Source organism: Rattus norvegicus, chromosome 1 (genome assembly GCF_021556685.1).
Source record: "Rattus norvegicus strain SHRSP/BbbUtx chromosome 1, alternate assembly SHRSP_T2T, whole genome shotgun sequence".
In the NCBI taxonomy this organism is placed as follows: Eukaryota; Metazoa; Chordata; class Mammalia; order Rodentia; family Muridae; genus Rattus; species Rattus norvegicus.
In genome coordinates, this window is record NC_141534.1 from 85,694,568 (window position 1) to 85,714,895 (window position 20,328).

The 20,328-nt window shown below is 40.3% G+C and overlaps 1 protein-coding gene across 3 annotated transcripts in view; it reads left to right on the plus strand.

The window, feature by feature from the left end:
* Positions 1-545: 545 nt before the first annotated feature.
* Positions 546-20,328, plus strand: part of Bsph1 (binder of sperm protein homolog 1) — a 42,497-nt gene continuing 22,714 nt past the window's right edge. For 2 of the 3 annotated variants that reach the window (NM_001446954.1, NM_001446955.1), the window contains 2 exon segments: positions 567-674; positions 6,342-6,362. In NM_001446954.1, coding sequence (NP_001433883.1) covers positions 602-674; positions 6,342-6,362 — 94 coding nt within the window. In that variant the 5' untranslated portion in view covers positions 567-601. 3 annotated transcript variants of the gene reach the window in all.

Sequence of the window (20,328 nt, forward strand, 5' to 3'; positions counted from 1 at the left end):
TTCTTCCTGGGAACACCTCGAGTTTCTTTGTTTACACTTAGTGCCATTGATATGAAGTGTTTCTTTTAATGTATATATTCAATTGCAAGGCTAGGTGCTTAGTTTGTAGTCTGGAGAGAGGGAAAGATGATGGAGAGAAGAAATTGGAGGGGCAGATGGAGAATCAGAGTCTGCAGTAGAGGAAGTTGAAGGAGGGGAATGGAGAGAAGAAGAAGGGGAAGTAGAGGAGGGGGGAAAATACAGGAGGCATTGAAGGGATTAGAGGAAGAAGGTGGTAGAAGACAAGATGAACTGGAGTTAGAAATGAAGTGAGTGGAGCAGATGGTGAGGAAGAAGAGATGGAAATGGATGAGGTGGGGGAGAAAAAGCATTAGAGGAAGAAGAGAGGAAGGAAGAAGGAAGAGAGGAAGGCAAGTGGTCATTTTCAATACAAAAATATAAGAAATAGTACCAGACTGAGTCTAGTTGTGGAGAGAAAAGAGTGGGAAGAGGAGGGAGGAGGGAAGAAATTATGTAACAAGGAGGAGACAGAAGGTATAATTGGATCCCAGGCCTGTAAGACCTTCAGAGTGAGCTACATTTGCCACCTGACAGGAGGAACATGACCCTGCATGTCGGCTTTCTATTGGTTTCAATCTGCCTGTTTCACAGCCTTTTCAGTTTTCAAGAAGAAGGTAAGGGAGTGAAGTGAGTGTGTCTTGTGGTGGATTTTTGATGAAGCAGCCTGGTACATCATTGTCATACATAACAAACTCTGAGATGTCCTGGAGGGGAGAGGCCATTATGATTTCGTGTGTTCTAATAAATGAAAAGGAAAGGCAAGTTCTCTACAAAACATGATCTTACAAAAGGCTCAAACCTAGCAAGAAAAAACTAACAGGGGAGAAAGAATGAGAATGATAATTGGGGTATTCTTGTGGCAGGAATCACATGACAGAACAAGTATTCTCTTCATTGTGATATGTTTGAAATGCCTACATAAGGTGAAAGGAGACTGAGTTTTGTAAAGTCTATTCTATTCCCTTAGTAAAATTGTGTTGTCCTGAGTGACTCTGAAATGGCTATTTACTGAAGGATTGCTTTCCAGTTCCTGTCTTAGTGTTGTGAGGACTGTGCAGAGCTCTGCAAACTATGCTTTATGGAGTGGCTAAGAGTCACTTGAGTACTCCTCAGCACATCTTTGCATCGAAAAATAATTAAAAGAGTGGATAAGTCTTTAAAAGTGAAAGAGAAAAAAGGAAGATGCTCTTTGTATAATCACTTTTATATCAACTGGAATTCCTATTTTATGATTATTGAAAGGCAGCACTTATTTCCATATATATATTAAGTTGAGTATTTCTTATATACATTTCGAGTGTTATTCCCTTTCCCGGTTTCTGGACAAACATCCCCTCCCCCCTCTATATATATTTTTATTTGAAAAACTTAAATGATATTTATTTGTGTATGTGCATGTACACTTGTATATCATAGTGCGCATATAGAGATCAAAGGAAAACTTGCAGGAGTCTGTTCTCTCCTTCCACTACATAGATTCTGGGGGACTAAACTCAGGCCACCAGCTTTGTCAGCAAGCACCTCTATCCCCTGAGCCATGCTGTTGGCTCAGTTCTCTCTTTTATCATGTACACACAGTACATAATCCAATAAACTACTTAAGATGTTCCTAAGACTTTTCTCATGTTATCCTGAACTTAGAATGATGCAGTGATGTTTTGTTTTTAGTCATCCAATTATTGCTTATTTATGATCCTCCTTTAGACAGCTTACAAACATTTGCTTTTGGAGTTACAAAGGATACCATCATTGCCTTTTTTCCCAAAAGACTTATATGTATGAGTGTTTTGGCTTCAGGATTATACATATACCATGTGCATGCCTGGTGACCATGGACAGTGGAAGATATGCCCTGGAACTGGCATTACAGGTGGTTGTGAGTTGCCATGTGGATCCTGAAAACTGAATTCAAGTCCCCTGCAAAAGCAGTGAGGGCTCTTAAACACTGAGCCATCCCCAGATGTCACCTCAGTTTTTGTATCATGTTGTCTTTTGGGGGGAGTGGTAGCTCATCATAGTGGTGATCAGAGGACAACTTGTGAGACCCCAATCTCTTCTTTCCACCATGTGGGTGCTAGGAATCTGACTTTTGTCCTCAGACTTGGCTTGGTGGAAGTGCCTACAGGCCTTTTGTTTGAGCCGCTGAAATGCATCCTGAAGGCTTGTGGTGCTAACTCTAGTCAGTGTGGGCTGTAATGATCATATTACTGTAATAGCCAGTCTAAAGATGAAAGAATATGATCAGAAGTTAGAAGCATTATGCTTTCAGAGAAATCCAATAATGAAAATCATCAAATCTTAGCACTTTGGCAGTGATATCGTGGTAGGATTGAAGTGAAAAATTAAAGATCACAAATATCTTTAGTCAATGATTGAACAGGCAAGGGGGAAGACAGAAGAAACAGGATTTGAATGGTACATACTGAAACCATTATGATCATAGTCTGAAGATGGAGAAGTTAGAGTTGGAAACACTTCACAGAGGACTGGTTTGAGTGATCTCTTTCCAGGGCTGAAATTATTATTTTAGGAATAAAATATATAACCAATAGCTAGCAAATGGTAACCCCTCCTGTATACTGTTTCTTCCACTTTTGTTTAGAATTGTAATTATTTTTAAGAATTTCATACATACATACAATAAAAATAATTATACACTTATTTTCCCTTTGATTTACACCTACATGTCCTATCCACAAATGTTTTTTAAACGTATTATTTTTTCTGAAAATGTTTTAGGGAATTTTATGTCATGTACCCCATCACACCTATTTCACAGTCCTCCCCTGTATACCCTCCCCCTAGTAACCCCTCCCCTAAAATAACCAAGTCCAATTTGTGTTATTTCTATACTCACTGGAACATGGTCAAACTCTCTTAGCCTGCCCCTTAAATAGAACTGAATTGTTTTGCTCTCGCACTCCATACCAGAAGCCATCAATTGTGGAGAGCTAACTCCAGCATTCTTATCACACTTTAATAGTTCTATTCAGTGGCTCAATATTAGGCTGCTACTATTTTGGGGAGGTGGTGGTGGTTGGGGATATGGTAAAGGTTGTCATAGAAGCCTTTCATGTCCCTCTTTCTCAACTATGCATTAACAGTCATTGACATAACTACAGAAGTAGCTTTTTTGGTCTTTACAGTCATCTGGAACATGGACCATGGGCTTCCACATAGCTTCTAGTGACAGTACGGACAATGAACATGGCCTTAGACTGCAAGAGGACCAAAGACATATACAAGGCCCTTAAAGGCAACCTGAACTTCAGAAATCACCATGGTTTCAGATGGTCATGAAAACTATTCACATCAACATGGCCCCAGTGGCAGCAAGGTTCATTAATATAAACATGGATTTGGTGGCAGTTCAGACCATGGACATCCTCATGCTCTTTGGTGGCAACATTGACCACAAACAGACCCAGGATACAGTAGGACCTCTGACCCAGACATGGTCCTGGGTAGCAGCATGAATCAAATATCGCCAGGGCTTCAGGTGATAGCCCAAGCCACCCACAACAATATGGTCCCCTGTAGTAGGATGGTCCACAGGTATCAACATGGACCTAGGCCACAACACTGACCACAAGCATTCACATGGTTTTTGGTAGTAACATAGATCATGGATATCAACACAGACCCTGGCTTCAGTAGGACCATGGGCCCAGGAATACTGCTCAGTGTCAGTATGGATCAGGAAATCATCATGGCCTCACATGGCAGCACAGGCCATTCAGATAAAATATGTCTCCCAGAGGAAGCACAGTTCCCAAATATCAGCATAGCTTTGGATGGACCATGGACATCTGAAGAACTTTGGTGTTATTGCAGGCTATGGACATCAACACAAACTCCATATCTTCAAGACCAAAAGTCCAGTCATGGCCCTTGAGGACAACACTAGCACAGACATCACTATTGCCTCAGGTGGCAGTTCAGATTATTCAGATCCATGTGACCCCAACAGTAGTATGGCCCAAGGAATTCAACATGGTTTCAGGAGGCAGTACAGACCATAGTCATCTGCAGGGCCTTTTGTGGTAACATGGGCTACAGACATCAACAGAGACCCTCAATACAGTAGGACCATAGATACAGACATACCTTTGGAGGTAGCACAGATATAGACATCACCATGGTGTTAGGTGGCAGTGCAGTCCACTCACATCAGCCTGGTTCTCAGTGGTGCTGCATCTCATCATGTCTCCAGATCTGTCTCTTTCCACAGTGCAAGAAGCAGATTTTTCTCCTTTTATTCTATCTTTCTAATTGCTCTTCATAATTGTGCCCACCACTTGTTCATGAAAGCAAGGAGGCCTAAGTGTCTTCTGATGCCTGTGATCCCAAACATTTTTGTTTGTTTATTTTTTTTTTTGGTTCTTTTTTTTTTCCGGAGCTGGGGACCGAACCCAGGGCCTTGCGCTTCCTAGGCAAGCGCTCTACCACTGAGCTAAATCCCCAACCCTTGTTTGTTTATTTTATTGAATATTTTAGGTATTTACATTTCAAAGGTTATCTCCCCCCTCCCATTCCCCTACTCCTGTTTCTTTTTTCTCCCTCCACGTTTATTAAATTGGGTATTTCTTATTTACATTTCAATTGTTATTCCCTTTCCCGGTTTCCAGGCCAACATCCCCTAATTCCCCCTCCCCTTCTCTATAGGTATTCCCCTCCCCATTCTCCCCCCATTACCGCCCTCTCCCCAACAATCCCATTCAGTCTTGGCAGGACCAAGGGCTTCCCCTTCCAATGGTGCTCTTACTAGGCTATTCATTGCTACCTATGCAGTTGGAGCCCAGGGTCAGTGCATGTATATTCTTTGGGTAGTGGCTTAGTCCCTGGAAGCTCTGGTTGGTTGGTATTGTTGTTTATGTGGTGTCTCAAGCCCCTTAAAGCTCTTTCAGTCCTTTCTCTGAATCCTTCAACGGGGGTCCTGTTCTCAGTTCCATGGTTTGCTGCTGGCATTCGCCTATGTATTTGCTATATTCTAGCTGTGTCTCTCAGGAGAGATCTACATCCAGTTCCTGTCAGCCTGCACTTCTTTGCTTCATCCATCTTATCTAGTTTGGTGGCTGAATATGTATGGGCCACATGTGGGGCAGGCTCTGAATGGGCATTCCTTCAGCCTCTGTTCTAAACTTTGCCTCCCTATCCCCTCCCAAGGGTATTCTTGTTCCCCTTTTAAAGAAGGAATGAAGCATTCACATTTTGGTCATCCTTCTTGAGTTTCATGTGTTCTGTGCATTTAGGGTAATTTCAGCATTTGGGCTTATATCCACTTATCAATGAGTGCATACCATGTGTATTTTTCTGTGATTGGGTTACCTCACTCAGGATAATATTTTCCAGTTCCATCCTACGAATTTCATAAAGTCATTGTTTTTGATAGCTGAGTAGTATTCCATTGTGTAGATGAACCATGTTTTCTGTATCCATTCCTCTGTTGAAGGGCATCTGGGTTCTTTCCAGCTTCTGGCTATTATAAATAAGGTTGCTATGAACATAGTGGAGCATGTCCTACCCCTGTTTCTAAGAAGATGTTCCCACTCCCACCCACCCACTCCCAACTCAGTGCCCTGGCATTCCCCTACACTGGTGAAACTAGCCTTCAGAGCACCAAGGGCTTCTCCTACTGATGCCAGACAATGCTATCCTTTGCTACATATGTGGCTACAGCCATATATGTGTATTCATTGATTGGTTTAGTCCCTGGGAGCTCTAAGAGGGTCTGCTTTGTTGATATTATTGTTCTTCCTATGGGGTTGCAAACCACTTCAACTCCTTCAGTCCTTTCTCTATCTCCACCACTGCAGTGAAACAATCTGATATTCCCCACTCCCATTAGGAGTCCCATAAAAACACCAAGCCAACAACCTTAACACATATGAACAGGACCTACCTCAGACTCATGCAGGTTTCATGATTGCCACTTTAGTCTCTATGAAAAGCTCCACTTATTTATGGAACCCTGGGCACTAGAGTCAAAGCTAAGCCATGCACTGACCTCTAAGGACACTGAACTAGAGTCATAGTCACTCAGGGTACTCTCTTGTCTTGTAGAAGCCATGATACATTAATACTTACTTTTAAAGTAGTTAAAAATTTTGTGTAACTTGAACTTACACAGGTCTTGTGCATCCTGTTACAACCACTGTGAGTTCAATGTACAATTTAGGAATAAAAATTTTTACATAAATTTAGCGAGATATTTTCGTCTCTAATTCTAAATGTTAAAAAAATTAGTGAAATAAATATTTGTTCCTAATTGTGTTTTTCAGAATATTATGCAGCAACTATAGGTGAGTTTGCTTTTTAAAAACCTTTTATTAGGTGTTGTAAAAAATGTTGTAGTAAGTGGTATCAATGGATATTTCATATTTTTAAAGGATAAAATATCATTTTATGTATATATACTATACAAAGCAAAGTGAGCTCCTTTAAAATAGGTAAGGGTTTTATATGGTTTGAATTTGCATGGGTCCTGTGCATGTTGATAGATCTCAAGATTCCTTCAATTTCTGCTCCATTTTTGTTTCTGCATTTTCTTTAGCCAAAGACAAATCTGGGTTAGAAATTTTTTGATGGGTGGGTGGCCCCATCCCTCCACTGGGGGACATGTCTATCTACTGAAGGTGGTGCATTCAGGTTCTCTCTCCCCAATGTTGCGTTTTTCAGTTAATGTCATTCACATTGGGTTCTGGAGATGTCTCACATCATTGGTGTCTGGAACTTTCTAGTAGTTCCCCAACTTCCCCACACTCCACTGTTACTTATTTCTATTTATTCTCCTGGCTCTCTAAACTTCTATCCTTTCTCTACAAATTCATGGTCTGCCTCCCTTTTTTCCTCCCCCTGCCCTCTTCCACCCAGGTCCCTCACCCTGCTTCCCATGATTATGTAGTTACCATTTCTAAGTGGATTTGGAACATCCACACATTGGTGTTCCTTCTTGCTAAACTTCATATGGTCTATGAGTTGAATCGTGGGTGTTCTGAGATATAGGACTAATATTCACTTATGAATGAGTACATACCATGTATGTCCTTTTGGGTATGGGTTAACCTCACTCAGGATGATATTTTTTAGTTTCACCTATTTGCCTACAAAGTTCATGAAATTGTCATTTTCAACAGGTGAGTATTATTTCATTCTATAAAGGTTTCACATTTTCTGTATCAATTTTTCCATTGAGGAACATCTGGTTTGTTTCCAGCTTTCGGCTGCTATACATAAGGCTGCTATGAGCGTAGTGGAGCATGTGTCCTGCAGCTTCTTTTGGGTGAATGTGCAGTAGTGGTATACCTCTGTCTTCAGAAAGAAATACTGCTAATTTTCCAAGTGGTTTTACTAGCTTGCCATCCTACCAAAAATGAAGGAGTATTCCTCTTTCTACATATCCTTGTCAGGATCTACTGTCACCTGAGTATTTGGTCTTAGCCGTTCTGACTGCTGGGATGTGGAATTTCAGGGTTGTTTTGATTTGTATTTCCCTGATGACTAAGGATGTTGAACATTTCTTTAGGTGCTTCTCAGCCATTCAGTATTCAACAGTTGAGAAATCTTTGTTTAGCTCTACTCCATTTTTAATTGGGTTATTTAGTTTTCTGGAGTGTAACTTCTTGAGTTCTCTGTATACTTTGGATATTAACCCTCTATCAGATCTAGGCTCACTAAAAAACGTTTTCCCAAGCAACAGGTTGCCATTTTGTCCTTTTGACAGTTTCCTTTGCCTGACAGAAGCTTTCCAGTTTCATTAGGTCCCATTTGTCAATTGTTTATCTTAAAGCCTGCTCTATTGGTGTTCTGTTCAGGAAAATTTCTCTTGTGCTGATGTGTTTAAAGCTTTCCCTCACTTTTTCTTTCTTTTGTTTTTAAAATTGGATATTTCTTTATTTACATTTCAAATGTTATTCCCTTTCCCAGTTTCCTGTCCATAAGTCCTCTATTCCCTCCACTCCCCTTTTCTATAAGGGTGTTCCATCCCCCTTACTCCTCCCCCCATATTACCTTATACTGGGGTCCAACCTTGACAGGATCAAGGACTTCTCCTTCCATTGGTGCCCAACAAGGCCATCCTCTGCTACATATGCAGTTGGAGCCATGGGTCAGTCCATGTATCGTCTTTGAGTAGTGGTTTAGTCCCTTGAAGCTCTGGTTGGTTGGCAATGTTGTTGTTATGGGGTTGCAAGCCCCTTCAACTCTTTCAATCCTTTCTATAATTCCTACAATGGGTGTCCCATTCTCAGTTCAGTGGTTTGCTGCTAGCATTAACCTCTGTATTTGACATGCTCTGGTTGTGTCTCCCAGGAGAGATCTATATCCAGTTTCTGTCAGCCTCCACTTCTTAGTTTCATCAATCTTATCTAGTTTTGGTGGCTGTATATATATGGGCCACATGTGGGGCAGGCTCTGAATGGCCATTTCTTCAGTCTCTGTTCTAAACTTTGCCTCCATATCCCCCTTTTAAGAAGGAGTGAGGCATCCTCATTTCCATCATCCTTCTTGAGCCTCATGTGGTCTGTGGTTGCATCTTGGGTAGCTTGAGCATTTGGACTAATATCCACTTATCAGTGAGTGCATACCATGTGTGTTTTTTCTGTGATTGTGTTACCTCACTCATGATGATATGTTCTAGTTCAATGCATTTGCCTCTGAATTTCATGAAGTCATTCTTTTTGATAGCTGAGTAGTATTCCACTGGGTAGATGTACCACATTTTCTGTATCCATTCCTCTGTTGAAGGGCATCTGGGTTCTTTCTAACTTCTGGTTATTATAAATAAGGCTGCTATGAACATAGTAGAGCATGTGTCTTTATTTTATGTATGAGCATCTTTTGGGTGTATGCCCAGGAGAGGTATAACTGGGTCCTCAGGTAGCGTAGTGTCCAATTTTCTGAGGAACCTCCAGCCTGCTTTCCAGAGTGGTTATACCAGATTGCAATCCCCCCAACAATGGAGGAGTGTTCCTCTTTCTCCACATCCTCACTAGCATCTGCTGTTACCTGAGTGTTTTTTTTTCTATCCCCTTGCAATCCCACCAGCAACTGGGGGAGTGTTCCTCGTTCTCCACATCCTTGCCAGGGTCTGCTGTCACCTGAGATTTTTATCTTAGCCATTCTGACTGGTGTGAGGTGGAATCTCAGGGTTGTTTTGATTTGCATTTCCCTGATGACTGAGGATGTTGAACATTTCTTTAGGTGCTTCTCTGCAATTTGGAATTATTCAGTTGAGAACTCATTATTTAGCTCTGTACCCCATTTTAATAGGATTATTTGGTTCTCTGAAGTCTTAACTTCTTGAGTTCTTTGTATATATTAGATATTAGCCTCTGTCAGATGTAGGATTGGTAAAGATCTTTTCCCAATCTGTTGGTTGCTGTTTTGTCCTAACCACAGTGTTCTTTGCCTTACAGAAGCTTTGCCATTTTATGAGGTCCCATTTGTCGATTCTTGATCTTAGAGCATAAGCCATTGGTGTTCTGTTCAGGAAAATTTCCCCTAGGCCTATGTGTTCGAGTTATCCCCCACTTTGTCTTCTATTAGTTTGAATGTGTCTGATTTTATGTGGAGGTCCCTGATCCACTAGGATTTGAACTTTTTTTTTTATTAACTTGAGTATTTCTTATATACATTTCAAGTGTTATTCCCTTTCCCGGTTTCCGGGCAAACATCCCCCTCCCCCCTCCCCTTCCTTACGGGTATTCCCCTCCCAGCCCTCCCCCCATTGCCACCCTCCCCCGAACAGTCTAGTTCACTGGGGGTTCAGTCTTAGCAGGACCCAGGGCTTCCCCTTCCACTGGTGCTCTTACTAGGATATTCATTGCTACCTATGGGGTCAGAGTCCAGGGTCAGTCCATGTATAGTCTTTAGGTAGTGGCTTAGTCTCTGGAAGCTCTGGTTGCTTGGCATTGTTGTACTTTTGGGGTCTCGAGCCCCTTCAAGCTCTTCCAGTTCGTTCTCTGATTCCTTCAATAGGGGTTCTATTCTCAGTTCAGTGGTTTGCTGCTGGCATTCGCCTCTGTATTTGCTGTATTCTGGCTGTGTCTCTCAGGATCGATCTAAATCCGTCTCCTGTCGGTCTGCACTTCTTTGCTTCATCCATCTTGTCTAATTGGGTGGCTGTATATGTATGGGCCACATGTGGGGCAGGCTCTGAATGGGTGTTCCTTCAGTCTCTGTTTTAATCTTTGCCTCTCTCTTCCCTGCCAAGAGTATTCTTGTTCCCCTTTTAAACAAGGAGTGAAGCATTCACATTTTGATCATCCGTCTTGAGTTTCATTTGTTCTAGGCATCTAGGGTAATTCAAGCATTTGGGCTAATAGCCACTTATCAATGAGTACATACCACGTATGTCTTTCTGTGGTTGGGTTAGCTCACTCAGGATGATATTTTCCAGTTCCAACCATTTGCCTACGAATTTCATAAAGTCATTGTTTTTGATAGCTGAGTAATATTCCATTGTGTAGATGTACCACATTTTTCTGTATCCATTCTTCTGTTGAAGGGCATCTGGGTTCTTTCCAGCTTCTGGCTATTATGAATAAGGCTGCGATGAACATAGTGGAGCACGTGTCTTTTTTATATGTTGGGGCATCGTTTGGGTATATGCCCAAGAGAGGTATAGCTGGATCCTCAGGCAGTTCAATGTCCAATTTTCTGAGGAACCTCCAGACTGATTTCCAGAATGGCTGTACCAATCTGCAATCCCACCAACAAAGGAGGAGTGTTCCTCTTTCTCCGCATCCTCGCCAGCATCTGCTGTCACCTGAGTTTTTGATCATAGCCATTCTCACTGTTGTGAGGTGAAATCTCAGGGTTGCTTTGATTTGCATTTCCCTTATGACTAAAGATGTTGAACATTTCTTTAGGTGTTTCTCAGCCATTCGGCGTTACTCAGCTGTGAATTGTTTGTTTAGCTCTGAACCCCATTTTTAATAGGGCTATTTGTCTCCCTGCGGTCTAACTTCTTGAGTTCTTTGTATATTTTGGATATAAGGCCTCTATCTGTTGTAGGATTGGTAAAGATCTTTTCCCAATCTGTTGGTTGCCATTTTGTCCTAGCCACAGTGTCCTTTGCCTTACAAAAGCTTTGCAGTTTTATGCGATCCCATTTGTTGATTCTTGATCTTAGAGTATAAGCCATTGGTGTTTTGTTCAGGAAATTTTTTCCAGTGCCCATGTGTTCCAGATGCTTCCCTAGTTTTTCTTCTATTAGTTTGAGTGTGTCTGGTTTGATGTGGAGGTCCTTGATCCACTTGGACTTAAGCTTTGTACAGGGTGATAAGCATGGATCGATCTGCATTCTTCTACATATTGACCTCCAGTTGAACCAGCACCATTTGCTGAAAATGCTATCTTTTTTCCATTGGATGGTTTGGCTCCTTTGTCAAAAATCAAGTGACCATAGGTGTGTGGGTTCATTTCTGGGTCTTCAAATCTGTTCCACTGTTCTATCTGTCTGTCTCTGTACCAATACCATGCAGTTTTTATCACTATTGCTCTGTAATACTGCTTGAGTTCAGGGATAGTGATTCCCCCTGAAGTCCTTTTATTGTTGAGGATAGTTTTAGCTATCCTGGTTTTTTTGTTATTCCAGATGAATTTGAAAATTGTTCTGTCTAACTCTTTGAAGAATTGGATTGGTATTTTGATGGGGATTGCATTGAATCTGTAGATCGCTTTTGGTAAAATGGCCATTTTTCCTATATTAATCCTGCCAATCCATGAGCATGGGAGATCTTTCCATCTTCTGAGGTTTCTTTAATTTCTCTCTTCAGTGTCTTGAAGTTCTTATTGTACAGATCTTTTACTTGCTTGGTTAAAGTCACACCGAGGTACTTTATATTATTTGGGTCTATTATGAAGGGTGTCGTTTCCCTAATTTCTTTCTCGGCTTGTTTCTCGTTTGTGTAGAGGAAGGCTACTGATTTATTTGAGTTAATTTTATACCCAGCCACTTTGCTGAAGTTGTTTATCAGCTTTAGTAGTTCTCTGGTGGAACTTTTGGGATCATTTAAATATACTATCATATCATCGGCAAATAGTGATATTTTGACTTCTTCTTTTCCGATCTGTATCCCCTTGACCTCCTTTTGTTGTCTGATTGCTCTGGCTAGAACTTCAAGAACTATATTGAATAGGTAGGGAGAGAGTGGGCAGACTTGTCTAGTCCCTGATTTTAGTGGGATTGCTTCAAGTTTCTCTCCATTTAGTTTAATGTTAGCAACTGGTTTGCTGTATATGGCTTTTACTATGTTTAGGTATGGGCCTTGAATTCCTATTCTTTCCAGGACTTTTATCATGAAGGGGTATTGAATTTTGTCAAATGCTTTCTCAGCATCTAATGAAATGATCATGTGGTTTTGTTCTTTCAGTTTGTTTATATAATGGATCACGTTGATGGTTTTCCGTATATTAAACCATCCCTGCATGCCTGGGATGAAGCCTACTTGATCATGGTGGATGATTGTTTTGATGTGCTCTTGGATTCGGTTTGCCAGAATTTTATTGAGTATTTTTGCGTCGATATTCATAAGGGAAATTGGTCTGAAGTTCTCTTTCTTTGTTGGGTCTTTGTCTGGTTTAGGTATAAGAGTAATTGTGGCTTCATAGAAGGAATTCGGTAGTGCTCCATCTGTTTCAATTTTGTGGAATAGTTTGGATAATATTGGTATTAGGTCTTCTATGAAGGTCTGATAGAATTCTGCACTATACCTGTCTGTACCTGGGCTCTTTTTGGTTGGGAGACCATTAATGACTGCTTCTATTTCCTTAGGAGTTATGGAGTTGTTTAACTGGTTTATCTGTTCCTGATTTAACTTCGGTACCTGGTATCTGTTTAGGAAATTGTCCATTTCCTGCAGATTTTCAAGTTTTGTTGAATATAGGCTTTTATAGTAAGATCTGATGATTTTTTGAATTTCCTCTGAATCTGTAGTTATGTCTCCCTTTTCATTTCTGATTTTGTTAATTTGGACACACTCTCTGTGTCCTCTCGGTAGTCTGGCTAAGGGTTTATCTATCTTGTTGATTTTCTCAAAGAACCAACTTTTGGTTCTCTTGATTGTTTCTATGGTCCTTTTTGTTTCTACTTGGTGAATTTCAGCTCTGAGTTTGATTATTTCCTGCCTTCTACTCCTCCTGGGTGTATTTGCTTCTTTTTGTTCTAGAGCTTTTAGGTGTGCTGTCAAGCTGCTTACATATCCTCTTTCCTGTTTCTTTCTGCAGGCACTCAGCGCTATGAATTTTCCTGTTAGCACAGCTTTCATTGTGTCCCATAAGTTTGGGTATGTTGTACCTTCATTTTCATTAAATTCTAAAAATTCTTTAATTTCTTTCTTTCTTTTTTTTTTTTTTTGGTTCTTTTTTTCGGAGCTGGGGACAGAACCCAGGGCCTTGCGCTTCCTAGGCAAGCGCTCTACCACTGAGCTAAATCCCCAACCCTAATTTCTTTCTTTATTACTTCCTTGACAAGGTTATCATTGAGTAGAGCATTGTTCAATTTCCACGTATATGTGGGCATTCTTCCCTTATTGTTTTTGAAGACCAGTTTTAGGCCGAGGTGGTCCGATAGCACGCCTGGGATTATTTCTATCTTTCTGTACCTGTTGAGGCCCTTTTTTTGACCAATTATATGGTCAATTTTGGAGAAAGTACCACGAGGAGCTGAGAAGAAGGTATATCCTTTTGCTTTAGGATAGAATGTTCTATAAATATCCGTTAAGTCCATTTGGCTCATGACTTCTCTTTGTCTGTCTACGTCTCTGTTTAATTTCTGTTTCCATGATCTGTCCATTGATGAGAGTGGGGTGTTGAAATCTCCTACTATTATTGTGTGAGGTGCAATGTGTGTTTTGAGCTTTAGTAAGGTTTCTTTTACATATGTAGCTGCCCTTGTATTTGGGGCATAGATATTTAGGATTGAGAGTTCATCTTGGTGGATTTTTTCTTTGATGAATATGAAGTGTCCTTCCTTATCTTTTTTGATGATTTTTAGTTGAAAATCGATTTTATTTGATATTAGAATGGCTACTCCAGCTTGCTTCTTCCGACCATTTGCTTGGAAAGTTTTTTTCCAGCCTTTCACTCTGAGATAGTGTCTGTCTTTGTCTCTGAGGTGTGTTTCCTGTAGGCAGCAGAATGCAGGGTCCTCGTTGCATATCCAGTTTGATAATCTATGTCTTTTTATTGGGGACTTGAGGCCATTGATGTTGAGAGATATTAAGTAATAGTGATTATTGCTTCCTGCTATATTCCTATTTGGATGTGAGGTTATGTTTGTGTGCTTTTCTTCTCTTTGTTTTGTTGCCAAGACGATTAGTTTCTTGTTTCTTCTAGGGTATAGCTTGCCTCCTTATGTTGGGCTTTACCATTTATTATCCTCTGTAGTGCTGGATTTGTAGAAAGACATTGTGTAAATTTGGTTTTGTCATGGAATATCTTGGTTTCTCCATCTATGTTAATTGAGAATTTTGCAGGATACAGTAACCTGGGCTGGCATTTGTGTTCTCTTAGGGTCTGTATGACATCAGTCCAGGATCATCTGGCCTTCATAGTTTCTGGCGAAAAGTCTGGTGTGATTCTGATAGGTCTGCCTTTATATGTTACTTGACCTTTTTCCCTTACTGCTTTTAATATTCTTTCTTTATTTTGTGCGTTTGGTGTTTTGACAATTATGTGACGGGAGGTGTTTCTTTTCTGGTCCAATCTATTTGGGGTTCTGTAGGCTTCTTGTATGCCTATGGGTATCTCTTCTTTTAGGTTAGGGAAGTTTTCTTCTATGATTTTGTTGAAGATAATTACTGGTCCTTTGAGCTGGGAGTCTTCACTCTCTTCTATACCTATTATCCTTAGGTTTGATCTTCTCATTGAGTCCTGGATTTCCTGTATGTTTTGGACCAGTAGCTTTTTCCGCTTTACATTGTCTTTGACAGTTGTGTCAATGATTTCTATGGAATCTTCTGCTCCTGAGATTCTCTCTTCCATCTCCTGTATTCTGTTGGTGAAGCTTGTATCTACAGCTCCTTGTCTCTTTTTTGGTTTTCAATATCCAGGGTTGTTTCCATGTGTTCTTTCTTGATTGCTTCTATTTCCATTTTTAATTCCTTCAACTGTTTGATTGTGTTTTCCTGGAATTCTTTCAGGGATTTTTGTGACTCCTCTCTATGGGCTTCTACTTGTTTATTTATGATTTCGTGGAATTCTTTCAGGGATTTTTGTGACTCCTCTCTATGGGCTTCTACTTGTTTAATTATGTTTTCCTGGAATTCTTTCAAGCATTTTTGTGATTCCTCTCTGTAGGGTTCTACTTGTTCTCTAACGGAGTTCTTCACGTCTTTCTTGAAGTCCTCCAGCATCATGATCAAATATGATTTTGAAACTAGATCTTGCTTTTCTGGTGTGTTTGGATATTCCATGTTTGTTTTGGTGGGAGAATTGGGCTCCGATGGTGCCATGTAGTCTTGGTTTCTGTTGCTTGGGTTCCTGCGCTTGCCTCTCGCCATCAGATTATCTCTAGTGTTACTTTGTTCTGCTATTTCTGACAGTGGCTAGACTGCCCTATAAGCCTGTGTGTCAGGAGTGCTTTAGACCTGTTTTCCTGTTTTCTTTCAGCCTGTTATGGCGACAGAGTGTTCTGCTTTCGGGCATGTAGTTTTTCCTCTCTACAGATCTTCAGCTGTTCCTGTGGGCCTCTGTCTTGAGTTCACCAGACAGGTCACTTGCAGCAGAAAAGTTGGTCTTACCTGTGGTCCCGAGGCTCAAGTTCGCTCACGGGGTGCTGCCCACGAGGTCTCTGCGGCGGCAGAAACCAGGAAGATCTGTGCCGCCGTTTCCGGGAGCTTCAGTGCACCAGGGTTCCAGATTGCTCTGGTGTTTTCCTCTGGTGTCTGAGATGTGTGTGCAGAGTGCAGTCTCTTCTGGTTTCCCAGGCGTGTCTGCCTGTCTGAGGGTTTAGCTCTCCCTCCCACGGGATTTGGGTGCAGAGAACTGTTTATCCAGTCTGTTTCCTTCAGGTTCTGGCAGTGTCTCAGGCGCAGGGTTCCTGCTGCTCCTGGGCCCTCCCCCACAGGAACCCAGAGGCCTTATACAGTTTCCTCTTGGGCCAGGGATGTGGGCAGGGGTGGGCAGTGTTGGTGGTCTCTTCCGCTCTGCAGCCTCAGGAGTGCCCACCTGACCAGGCAGTTGGGTCTCTCTCTCATGGTGTCTGGGAGCAGAGAGTTGCTGGGTGCCGGGATCCGCGGGTGTGGGACTCCCGGTAAACACAGGAGGTGCCCGGTCCTAGAGGAATTCTGCCTCTGTGTGTCCCGAGATCACCAGGCAGGTCACTTACAGCAGAAAAGTTGGTCTTACCTGTGGTCCCGAGGCTCAAGTTTGCTCGCGGGGCGCTGCCCACGAGCTCTCCGCAGCGGCAGCAACCAGGAAGATCTGTGCCGCCGTTTCCCGGAGCTTCAGTGCACCAGGGTTCCAGATGGCGTCTGTTGTTTTCCTCTGGCGTCCGAGATGTGTGTGCAGAGTGCAGTCTCTTCTGGTTTCCCAGGCGTGTCTGCCTCTCTGAAGGTTTAGCTCTCCCTCCCACGGGATTTGGGTGCAGAGAACTGTTTATCCGGTCTGTTTCCTTCAGGTTCCGGCGGTGTCTCTACCTGAGTGTTTTATCTTCGCTATTCTGACTCCTGTGAGGTAGAATCTCAGGGTTGTTTTGCTTTTCCTTTCCCTGATGAGTAAGGATGTTGAACATTTCTTTAGGTATTTCTCAGCTATTCCCCTACTTTTTCTACTGTTAGATTCATTGTATCTGGTTTCATGTGGAGGTTCTTGATCCACATGTACTTGACCTTTGTACAAAGAGATAAAATGGATTAATTTGTATTCTTCTACATGCAGAATCTCAGTTACATCAGCACCATTTGTTGAAGATGTGGTCTTTTTCCCCACTGTATGTTTTTGGCTTCTTTGTCAAAGATCAATGATCATGGGTGTGTGGGTTCATTTTTGGGCCTTCAATTCTATTTCATTCATCTGCCTTCCTGTCTTTGAACCAACATCATTCAGTTTTTATCAATATTGCTGTTTAGTACAGCTTGAGATCAGAGATGGTGATTCCCTTAGTTCTTTTATTGTTGCAGATTGTTTTAGTTATCCTGGATTTTTTGTTATTCCATATGATGTTGAGAAATGTTCTTTCTATCTCTTTGAAGAATTGAGTTGGAATTTTGACAGGAATTGCATTGAGTCTGTAGTTTGATTTTCGTAAGATGTCCATTTTTACTACTTTAGTCCTGCCAATTGAAAGCTTGGGAGATCAATCTTCTGAGGTCTTCTTCAAACTCTTTTTTTCAGAGACTTGAATTTCTTGTCATACAGGTCTTTCACTTGCTTGTTTTGAGTTATGCCAAGATATTTTATATTATTTGTAACTATTACAAAGGGTGTTGTTTCCCTAATTTCTTTCTCAGCTCATTTATCCTTTGTGTAGAAGAAGGTTACTTATTTGTTTGAGTTTATTTTGTATACAGCTAATTTGCTGACATTGTTTATCAGTTGTAGGAGTTCCCTGGTAACATGTTGGGAGTTGCTTATGTATACTATCATATCACCTGAAAATAGTGATGTTTTGACATCTTCCTTTCCAATTTGTATCCCCTTGATCTCCTTTTGTTTTCTAAATGCTCTAGCTAGAACTTTTGAGTACTATATTAAATAGGGAAGGAGAGAATGGGCAGCCTTGTCCCTGATTTTAGTTGGTTTGCTTCAAATTTCTCTCCATTTAATTTGATTGTGGCTGTTGGTTTGCTGGATGTTGCTTTTATTATGTTTATGTATGGGTCTTGAATTCCTGTTCTTTCCAAGACTTGTAATATGAAGAGGTGTTGTATTTTGTCAAAGACTTTTTATGAACATCTAATGAAATGATTGTATGATTTTGTTCCTTGAGTTGTTTATATAGTGATTTATATTGCTCAATTTCTACATATTTAACCATTCCTGCATCCCTTGGATGAAACTTACTTGATCATGGTAAATTATCATTTTGTTTTGTTCTTGGATTTGATTTGTGAGAATTTTATTGTGTATTGTGCCTTGATATTCCTAAGCAAGATTTGTCCGAAGTTCTCCTTTTTTGTTGAGTCTTCATCTGGTTGAGTTATCAGCCTAACTGTGGCTTCATAAAATGAATTATGCAGTATTCATTCTGTTTCTATTTTGTGGAATAGTTGGAAGAGTATTGATATTAGGGCTTCTTTGAAGGTCTGATAGATTTCTGCACAAAAACCATCTGGCTCTGGGCATTTGGGAGGTGGGGAGAGACTTTTAATGATTGCTAATATTTCCTTAGGGGTTATAAGACTGTTTAGATAGTTTATCTGGTATTGACTCAACTTCAGAATAGGGAATACATATATAAGACTTCCATTTCATTTAGATTTTCCAGTTTTGTTGAGCATAGGCTTTTGTAATAAGATCTGATTTTTTTTCAATTTTCTCAGTTTCTATTGTTATGTCTACCTTTTCACTTTTAATTTTGTTAATTTGGATACTCTCTCTGTGCCCTTTATTTCTTTTGGCTAAGAGTTTATTGTGTTGGTTTTATTAAAGAACCAGCTCTTGGTACTGTTGATTCTTTGTATACTTCTCCTTGTTTCTAATTGGTTGATTTCAGTCCTGAGTTTGATTATTTCCTGCTGTTTACTCCTCTTGGGTGTATTTGCTTCTTTTGTTCTAGAACTTTCAGATGTGCTGTTACGTTGTTAATATATGTTCTCTCCATTTTTTTTATTAAGGCACTCCATGCTATGAATTTTCCCCTTTGCACTGCTTTCACTGTGACTCATAAGTTTATGTATGCTCTGCCTTCATTTTCATCAAATTCTAAAGTCATTAATATCTTTCCTTATTTCTTACCTGACCAAGTTATCGACCAAGTAGAGAGTTATTCACTTTCTATGGGTATGTGGACTTCCTGTTTTGTTGTTTTTGAAGATGGTTCTTATTCTGTGGAGGTCTGATAGAATGTATGGGATTATTTTAATCTTCTTGTATCTTTTGAGGCTTGTTTTCTGTCCCATTATATGGTCAGTTTTGGAGACAGTATCATGAGGTGCTGAGAAGAAGGAATATTCTTTTGTTTTAGGTTGAAATGCTCTTTAGATATCTGTTAAATCCATTTGATTCATAACTCCTGTTAGTTTCTGTGTGTCTCTGTTCAGTTTCAGTTTCCATGATCTTTCTCTTGTTGAGAGTGGGGTGTTGAAGTCTCCCACTATCATTGTGGGGGATTCAGTGTGTGTTTTGAACTTTAATAACATTTCTTTTACAAATATGGGTGCCCTTGCATTGGGTGGTAGATATTCAGATTTGAAAGTTGGTCTTGGTGGATTTTTCCTTTGATTAGTAAAAAGTGTCCTTTCTCATCTCTTTTAATAACTTTTGGTTTAAAGTTGATTTTTTTGTGTATTACAGTGGTTATTCCAGCTTGTTTCTTGAAACCATTTGCTTGGGAAATTTTTTCCAGCCTTTTACTCCAAGGTTATGTCTGTCTTTGTCACTGATGTGTGTTTCTTGAATACAACAAAATGCTGCATGCTATTTATGTAGCCAGTCTGTTAGCGTATGTGTTTTTATTGGGGAATTGAGTTCACTGATGTTGAAAGATATCAAAGAGCAATCATTCTTTGTTACTGTTATTTTTGTTTAGATGTGGTATTATATTTGTGTGGTTCTCTTCTTTTTGGTTTCTTATGAAGTTATTAATTTTGTGGCTTGTCTTCAGTATATTTTTCCTCCATGTGTTGGGGTTTTCCTCCTATCATTTTCTGTGGGGCTGGATTAGTGGAATGATATTGTTTAAGTTTATTTTTTTTTGTTTAAGTTTATTTTTGTTGTGGAGTATCTTGGTTTCTCCATCTACATTAATTGAGAGTTTTGCTGGATATAGTAGCCTTGGCTGGCATTTGTGTTCTCTGATGAACTGCATAACATCTTTCCAAGATCATCTAGCTTGTAGAGTCTCTGATGAGAAGTCTGTTGTAATTTGGTAGATCTGCCTTTATATGTTACTTAGATTTTTTCTCTTAGAGCTTTTAATATGTTTTCTTGTTATGTGTATTTCCTAATTTGAATATATTGTGATGGGAGGAATATTTTTGGTCCAATATATTTGGTGTTCTGTGGGATTCTTGCATATTTATGATCATCTCTTTCTACAGGTTAGAAAAGTTTTCTTCTATGATTTTGTTGAAGATGTTTCTTGGCCCTGTGAATTGGGAA